A 9,372-nucleotide genomic window follows, 5' to 3' on the forward strand; every position below is an offset into this window, starting at 1 on the left:
GACTACCACTGCTGCCATACTCCCAAAAATGCTAGTAGTTGCCTGGCTGTTTTTTTCACAGATTTGCCTGTGGTAGACTCAGATAAAACTGGTGAATTAGGTGATCTGGCTTCTGGGACAGTAACTCAAATTAATAATGGAAACCTGTGGTAATATAAAGATAGTAGTGGGCACTGGTGACTTAGCACTTACAAGGTTTAGGCTTTGATCCCCTCTTGTCTAGCGAATTAGTCACTGACCTGAACCTAGTACGCATGAGTTCAGATTTTACTGGCTGAATGCTTGTTCTAAGGTAGTGACTGTAAGGTAGAGTTAGAGAAGGGTGACAACCTTACAGCAAGCACCTTTGAGGAAGACTTACTATTTGCACAACTTAAAGCGGAGGTCCACCCTAAAGTGGACCTCCGCTCATCGGAACCCTCCCCCCCTCCGGCGCCACAATTGGCACCTTTCAGGGGGGAGGGGGGTGCAGATACCTGTACAGTACAGGTATTCTGCACCCACTTCCGGGATAGCTCTCTGCGGAAAGGGGCGTAGATTACGCCCCTTTCCGCAAGTGCCGTCCCTTTCCGCAAGTGCCGTCCCTTTCCGCAAGTGCCGTCCCTTTCCGCAAGTGCCCGCCCCTTTCCGCAAGTGCCCGCCCCTTTCCGCAAGTGCCCGCCCCTTTCCGCAAGTGCCCCGCTGCCTGCTGGGAAACACACAGATCCCAGAGGCAGCGGGGACCGTCCTTATTGCGCAGCGCGATTCACGCATGCGCAGTAGGGAACCGGGAAATGAAGCCGAAAGGCTCCATTTCCTGATTCCCATACCCAAGATGGCGGCGGCAGCACCTTACAGACGATCTAGAGATCGGCTTCGGGTGCCGACATCGCGGGCGCGCTGGACAGGTAAGTGTCACTATTTTAAAAGTCAGCAGCTGCAGTATTTGTAGCTGCTGGCTTTTAAAAAAAAAAAAAAAAAAAAAAACGGAGTCCCGGCGGACTCCCGCTTTAAGAATTATCCAAATCCTCCCAGCACTAAGCACATGAATCATCTTGGTCCCTTTCTGATCTGCAGCCTCCTTGCACATAAAAAACACATTTTTATTTCCGTTTGTGTTGCGGCTCCACCCTAGGCTGCAGCACAATTTATTGGTGTAGCTCGGGGGGGGGGGGGGGGGGGGGCGGCGGCTACAGCACAGCACATGTCCCCTGAACACAAGGCTGTGCATTTGGCGGATACATCCCTGTTTGCGAGTACCAAACAATGTAAAGCTGCTGTGTAGCCTTGATTTTGCCATGAAATTGGCAGCAGGCTTTACACTGCACCTGTGACTCCGGGGTGCCCAAAAATGTCGGTTTTGTACGCTGTGTGGGCCAAACCACCTGCTTACATCAACAGATCACACAGCCCCCGTGGCACTGACCGACTCCAGCGTGAACTTGCTGCCAGAGACAAGCGCTGTCAATCAGCCCTTGTTAAGTATTTATCTTCTTACTAGCAGCACAGTCAGAGTGGGGAAGGTGTGCTGAGCTGACTGATTATGTTGATGTGCAACCACAGCACAGATCTGAACCAAGTGCTAAATGCACTTGGTCCCCTAGGGGTTTAATAAAGATTTTAAAACAAGTCTGTGATGGAACCTCCAACATTTTTATGCTGATAAATTCCCTTTAAAAATGGAAAGGGACAAACATTTTCAGCAGAAAGTCAGCAATTAAGCACATCCTGCATTTAAAGGGGTTTTCCTCCAAGCTGTAGCAGAAGGCAGATGCCCACTCCGAAAACCGATTCCATTACACTTCTATCAGAACTTTTCCTACGGACTCTCAAAAAGTCTGAAAAGTAACTAGCAAAGTCCCTACATAAAACAGTGAGCAAGAAGAGTTGTGTTAAAACAATCATTGGAGGCATCTACCACCTGTTTCAAGAGATCAGTTGAAGCTAGAGGGTGAAAAGACTTGCATGTTACAGGAAAAAAAATATATACTAGTATTTCTGATTCTCTATAATAGTTAGAAGAATCCAGTCTCTCCCTGGCAGGGTACCTCAATAATGCTGTTATCCACAGGGCCAGTGGTGCTGTCAATATGAACGTTGGGGGTGGAGGTGGATCGATGCCGTTGCAGGGGTTGACCCTCGCTGGGGAATGAAAAGGAAGCAGCTCCAGGGTGCTGTGTCCGGGGGCTGCGGGAAGGGAGAGATGGAATGGGGTGGGCACCAGGGACATCAAACAGAAATGGCACAGAAATGAAGAGGAGAAAAGTTGTGACAGGATAGAAGAGGAAGTGATGGGTATTGTTACCTGGTGGATGGCTGCGGGGTGTAGGGTTCATGGATAATGCCAGGGTATTGATCATTATACTGGAAAACCGTATAACTGCCTGCCGGCCTGGAAAGGTACACACAATGTGTGTTATGAACTTGTAGGCTGTATCTCTCAGATGTCCAAAGTTATAGGAAATTGTAGGATAAGCCTGATCCCTACTTACTTGGGCAGTTTGGCCATGTCCACACAGGCAGTGGGCACTTTACTGCTGCAGTGCTGGTGAAATTTGTAGCCACATGTCTGACAGCGGAAACCGTTGAACAGGAACTTCAGACAGAAGTCACAGAATGCCAAGTTAAAATGTGTTTTCCTCACCTGGTAAACAGGGAACAAGCATAGGTCATCAGAACAACAGGGTTAAGCATATAGAGCTAAAGACAGTAAAAAGCACCTAATAATTACTCACAAAATTGTGCATAGATAGAGGGACATCGGCGAGAACCTCCACCATCAACTCCTCTCCTACCAGTGGGGTGATATCCGTCTCCCAGTCTGTTAAAGTTTTCCGCCTGCATTCCAAAAAAATTAGAAGCTATTTAATAAAAAAAAAAAACACACTACTGGTAGGGTTCAAATGCCTTCTATTTGTGGTCATACAAAATGGCAGGCTGCAAGTTTTGTTATGTAGAAATTTATTTACCCAATGAAATCAAAGTAATTGTCACACATTAGAAACCCAGGTCAGAAGTAAACAAATGTCAGAATAGGACTTGTTTACCGATTTCACATGTGGCTTATGTGCTTTCACGTCATCATTGTCAAATGTGGGTCAGGGTATGACACATGCTAACAACAGTATCATCCTGTTTTAATAAATGAGGGGGGATTTGCTGCCCAGGAATCAATGCACTGGTGGCAAATATACAGAAAAAAAAAAATGTTGACTGATGAATAAGCTGGATGCGGATGACATGTCCATAAAGGCCAGTTTATAATAGATGCCTGAAAGATCCTGGATCTAGAGGCGGTATCTTGGTACTGTACTCCTTGTTCTTTAAACATACTAGCAAACTTACTTATCAGGCTGCTTGAGAAGCAGACCTGGGGGAGGAGATAAGAAAAAGAAAAAAAAAAGGAGGAGGAGGAGTGGGTGCGATGGTTGACCATGGTGCACCACATTGGTTGAAGCAAATTATAACATTTATCCCATTGGTTTTTAGTCACGGCGAGGTAAGCAAAAATTCATCCTCATGCCTCCCCTCATTGTTTACATGGGTGTCGGCAGGAAGGAAGTATATTTCACGTCTGGTGGTCCTGTCCGAAGGTTTATGAGATTTTTGGGTCAGGTATTCAACCTTCATTACTCAGTAACCATGCAGAAATGCCAGGACAGCACCGTTTATGGATCTTTTGGATGAGATCCCCAGACATCTTTGAACACTCGCTTATTTAAAATTTTGTTGGCTGCTAAAATCCCCTTAGCATGGGCATGGAAAACCCCAGTTTCCTTTCTGTTGGTCAAACATAAAATATCTTGGATAATGCTTCGTGAGCAGTTGGAGAGTATTTTGAGGGATAAACAAACCAGTTTTGTGGAGGTTTGAAATCCCTGGATAAGGCACCTTCAATCCTCTAATTGAATTATATACAGTGCATCTGGAAAGTATTTACAGCGCTTCACTTTTCCACATTTTGTTATGTTACAGCCTTATTCAAAAATTGATTATTATTTTAATTTATTTAAAAAAAAAAATAAAAAAAAATCACATGTATACAAGTATTTCACAGTCTTTTCCATGACACTCAAAATTTAGCTCAGGTTCATCCTGTTTCCACTGATCATCCTTGAGATGTTTCTACAACTTGACTGGAGTCCACCTGTGGTAAATTAGGTTGACTGAACACTATTTGGAAAGGCACACATCTGTCTATATAAAAAGGTCCTACAGTTAACAGTGTATGTCAGAGCACAAACCAAGCCATGAAGTCCAAGGAATTGTCTGTAGACCTCTGAGACAGGATTGTATTGAGGCACAGATATGGGGAAGGGTACAAAAAAAAAAAATGTCTGCAGCATTGCAGATCCCAATGCGCACAGTGGCCTCCATCATCCGTAAATGGAAGACATTTGGCACCACCAGGACTCTTCCCAGAGGCGGCTGGCTGGCCAAACTGAGCGATCGGGGGAAAAGAGCCTTAGTCAGGGAGGTGACCAAGAACCCGATGGTCACTTTGACAGAGCTCCAGTGTTTCTCTGTGGAGAGAAGAGAATCTTCCAGAAGAACAACCATCTCTGCAGCACTCCACCAATCAGGCCTGTATGCTAGAGTGGCCAGACGGAAGACACTCCTTAGTAAAAGGCACCTGACAGCCAGCCTGATTTTGCCAAAAGGCCCCTGAAGTACTCAGACCATGAGAAACAAAATTCTCTGGTATGATAAAACAAAGATTGAATTCTTTGGCCTGAATGGCAAGCGTCACGTCTGGAGGAAACCAGGCACCGCTCATCACCTGGCAAATACCATCCCCACAGTAAAGGAAGGTGTGGCAGCATCATGCTCTTGTAATGTTTTTCAGGGGTAGGAACTGGGAGACTAGTCAGAATCGAGAAAAAGATGAATGCAGCAATGTACAAAGACATCCTTGATGAAAGACTGCTCCAGAGTGATATGGACATCAGACTGGGGCAAGGTTCATTTTCCAACAGGACAATGATCCTAAGCACAGATCCAAGATAACAAAGGAGTGGCTATGGGACAACTCTATGAATGTCCTTAAGTGGCCCAGGCAGAGCCCAGACTTGAACCCAATTGAACATCTCTGGAGAGATCAGAAAATGACTGTGCACCAACACTCCCCATCCAACCTGATAGAGTTTGAGAGGTCATGCAAAAAAGAATGGGAGAAACCGCCCAAAAATAGGTGTGCCAAGCTTGTAGCATCATACTCAAAAAGACTTGAGGCTGTAATTGGTGCCAAAGGTGATTTAACAAAGAATTGAGCAAAGGCTGTGAATACTTATGCAATTTTTTTCCTTTTTTATATTTAAAAAATGTTCTAAGATTTCAAACAAAACTTCTTTCACATTGTCAGTATGGGGTACTGTTTGTAGAATTTTGAGGAAAATAATGAACTGAATCCATTTTGGAATAAGGCTGTAACATAACAAAATGTGGAAAAAGTGAAGCGATGTGAATACTTTCTGGATGCACCGTATCAGGGTTTTGGGGTAGTTGTGTATCTGCTCAACTTTTTTTCTTCCATACTTACTTGCATTTCTCCTGGCTTTGAATTGGGCGTTTTCAAGCCTTTTTATATTTGGGCTGATTTGTACCATATAAGTAGTTGTGGTACACCATTTTGAAGGCAACTAGAACCATGTACTTAACCAATTTGTTTCACCCTTCCCCTCCCTTTGGAGTGGAAGACCCATTGCAGGTATATTGTTTGATATTATGACAATGCTCCCATGTTATACACTTGGGCAATTTTATCCCTGTCTTTTATATTCCGAATATAAAAAGTTGAATTTTTCTTTAGTTTGGCCTTGTTCTTTTGCAACCCTATCACACATATTGTTGATTGCTTAGTTTGATTTGGATGCACTATGTTCCTGGAACTATCTATGGTTGTTGCTGCATTATCAGGCATATACAGTAGGTTTGTACTTTGTTGGAAACTTTTCAACAAAAAAAACAGGAAAAAAAAAAATGTTGCAGTGATAGACATGGCAGAAGCAGCCTGATTTATGCATAACAGTTTTGCTAATTTGCTTGAGAAATGTCCCCCAGTAATTATTTTTTTTCACAAATGTTTGGTTTCTGAAACTGCTTAGGGGTATGCTATGTTGTTATGACTTCAAAAAATATTCGAATGTGGCCTGAAATCAAGTAACAAGGGTTTCTGCAAGTAACATTATTATGAACTCAAGCCTCTGCCAACTTACTTTATTTTTTTTGGGGGGGGGGGGGGGGCGCGCAACCATGACAGGACACGATGCCAGAGAAAAATCTCAAAGCTAAAGCTGGTCTTAGATTCACAGCCATGATAGGTTTGATTTAGTAAGCCCAAGTTACTACAAAACAATAGTGTGCAGCAGGACCTCCAGCTGTTGCAAAACTACAAGTCCCATCATGCCTCTGCCTCTGGGTGTGATGCTTGTGGCTGTCAGAGTCTTGCTATGCCTCATGGGACTTGTAGTTCTGCAAAAGCTGGAGGTCTGCTACTTGCATATCCCTGGTGTACAGTAACTTTTGCTGTCAATCAAATACTGTTTCAGCAGCAGAGAGGAAAAAAAAAACCAAAGAAGCTAATTTCTGATTGGTTTCTTGGCACAAAGGGTGTGAATTGCATGCGAATAGCATTACATACTATAAATCATACCAAACAAGGGGACATTTTATCTGCTGAGGGAACAGTATTCTTATCAATTTACAAAATGGCAGCTGCTGCTGTAATAGGTAGCAGGTGCTCTTTAACATCATTGAAGAGTTCCTTCAGACCTCAGTGTAAATAAAAAACAAAATCTGCTGCAGCCTGGCGTTACATAACCAGCTCCTAACTATATCCATTTCTAAGTGATGTATAATGGGGTTGTGATGCCCAAGCTTTGCAATATGAAGGGAAACAGGATTTCAGCTGACATATGCCCAAGCTCTGTGCTAAACGCACATGCCAAAAAAAAAATATATATATATATTGTGAAAATGATTGTTTATGAGCCAAATGATAAATGTGAGCGCAAAAGGAAACTGTACCAGCTGCCCATAGCAACCAGACTCACCCTTCCAGAGCATGTGAGAAAATAAAAGCCAACATCTCATTCACTGAAAAAAGCTGCAGTTCTATGCAGTCTTTGCTCCAGAAATAGCATATTGGTACTCCAATTCCTTTGCTTTTGAAAAGTCCCTGGAAATGAAAGTGGTGGGGGGCCTCAAAACATTTTTTTGGGTGGGGGAGATTTTATGTGCTTGGGTGTAACAATTTTTTGCAAGAAATAAAGTTTTTTTACTTTACACTTTTTTTTCAGTACATAGGGGACAAACAGTCCCCTATGTTATGATTTCTAGGTGACAGGTTCTCTTTATTGAGATATGCTGGGTCTCAAAGACCCTGCATGTCTCCCCTGCATGTTTTGCAATGCAGATCGCATTGCAAAACATCCTCTCTCGACAAAGCGAGTTGGGGACACTGAGAACTTGACCCGGAAGTTATGTCAGAGATGTCGCTTTCCGGGTCACAAGAAAAAGGGGAGGAGAGCGGACGTGTGTCCACTCTTCCCCATCCCCTCTACCCATCATGGAGATCCCGGGATCTGCCGATGGGCAGGTGGAACCTGCCTCTGCTATCAGAATGAATCATGTCTCACAAGTTTTCCTGACACCAAGTGAAAAAATGTGACAGAGGAGGGACCTCCAGCTGATTGACAGCCTCGGCTCTTTGCCTGTGCAATCACCTCTCCGACCTCTACTCACTGAGCTCTGCAGTGTGTAGTTTCAGGTCTCCTTTCACTTTACTGGGTATATGTAAGGGTTTACAACCACTTCCTGGTTTACATAGCACCTTCTTCAGGAAGAATGGACACAGACAAAAAACAAAATCAAAAAACTGTAGGCCAACCCAGGATAACCCCCTCCTACTACGAACAGGTCTATACTACCACAATGCATAAACAATGATAGTTATGACATGCATCCCTCAATGGATGACAAGAAAAAGATTTTATGGGGTAAAACGTATTTTTCATCCATAGAGGAAAAGCAGGAAGAGCTAAATCTTCAGGAAGTTCAAAAACAGTGTGAGGGTGGGCAACACAGCAAACCACCAATAACAGGCTCAAGAAAACAACAGGACTGGAAAATGCCTACAGCTCAGAGAGACACCTGGAGTAGCTTATGCCCAAAACTGGCATTGGATAAGACGGGAACGTCCATCTGTGGTGGAACTTAGAGACGTGTGACCAGAAGACCAGGTGGCAGCCTTACAAGTCTGGGACACAGTTGCTGATGCTGAAAAGCACAAGCTGGCCCTCACAGATCTAGTAGACTGAGCCGTATGGGAAAAGAGAGAACCCATTCTTTGGAGACCATAAGCTTAACTGATGGTCTTTCTAATGGCTGGTACACACGGGCCAAATATCAGCCAGTATCGGCCTGTTCAACAGAAACGGGCCAACATTCAGCCCGTGTGTACATCTGCCTGTCTTGCCAATGGCTGCGAGTGGCAATTAGTGTATCCTGCTGATTGGGGGGGTTACTGTATGTGTGTAGGGGGGGTGGGGTTCACTGTGTGTGTATGTGTGGTGTGTGGGGGGGTGGGGTTGGGCACTGTGCTGTGTGGGGGGTTACTGTGTGTGTGTGTGTGTGTGTGTGTGTGTGTGTGTGTGTGTGTGTGTGTGTGTGTGTGTGTTTACTGTCAGAACACAATAGCTCAGCAGGGGAGATCGTCACACTAACATCGCTTAGTTTATAAGGCGACCTCTCCATTTTTTTGTTTGACCGCAGTGTTGAATGAACAAAAAACTCCCGTGTGTACCTAGTAAAAGCCATCTAGAAATGGTGGAACAATAGTGCTTAGTGGAATTGTGCTTTCCGAAAGAACCCATGGCTGAGAGATAAGACTCACATTCCATACCACATCCAGACGATGAAAGGAAATTTTCTTTTATTTAACCTGAGCTGGAGAGAGGAATAGAACAATATCCTGGTTGGTATGAAAGGCAGAATCTACCTTAGGCAATAATGAAGTATGTCTTGTCCCTATACAAGATCACAAAGGACTCATTGCAAGATAAGACCAAATTTCAGACATAACCTTCGCAGATGTGATGGTTTCAAGTTAAACCACCTTGTGGATGAGAGTGGAAAGGGGAATGTCGTCGATGAGTTTAAATGGCATAGAATGCATTACGATAAAAAAAAAAAAAAAACCTTCTGCTTTTACAAACCACTTTAATTTTAAATAAACGTCCTGTGTGCATGAGGCCTAAATGTTTGCTTTTGGGGTTCAATACCACTCTAAAAAGTCTAGTAGTTTTTTTTTTGTTCAACCCAGCAGGGGGGGGTGGAGGAGAGAGCAGAGGGGGAGAGAGAGAGGGGGGAGAGAGAGGGGGGGGGGGGAGAGAG

The 9,372-nt window shown here is 44.0% G+C and overlaps 1 protein-coding gene across 4 annotated transcripts in view; it reads right to left on the reverse strand.

Moving 5' to 3' along the window:
* The window catches only part of ARAF (A-Raf proto-oncogene, serine/threonine kinase), a 64,040-nt gene that overhangs the window by 17,792 nt on the left and 36,876 nt on the right, over positions 1-9,372 (reverse strand). For all 4 annotated transcript variants that reach the window (XM_077475586.1, XM_077475614.1, XM_077475605.1 and 1 more), the window contains 4 exons: positions 2,715-2,817; positions 2,472-2,623; positions 2,285-2,371; positions 2,028-2,166 (listed from right to left, as the gene is read on the reverse strand). In XM_077475586.1, the coding sequence (XP_077331712.1) occupies positions 2,028-2,166; positions 2,285-2,371; positions 2,472-2,623; positions 2,715-2,817 (481 nt within the window). The remainder of the gene's footprint in view (positions 1-2,027; positions 2,167-2,284; positions 2,372-2,471; positions 2,624-2,714; positions 2,818-9,372) is intronic.

Source organism: Lithobates pipiens, unplaced genomic scaffold, assembly GCF_037356315.1.
Source record: "Lithobates pipiens isolate NorthernLeopardFrog02 unplaced genomic scaffold, aLitPip1_a1.2 Scaffold_1, whole genome shotgun sequence".
Classification (NCBI taxonomy): Eukaryota; Metazoa; Chordata; class Amphibia; order Anura; family Ranidae; genus Lithobates; species Lithobates pipiens.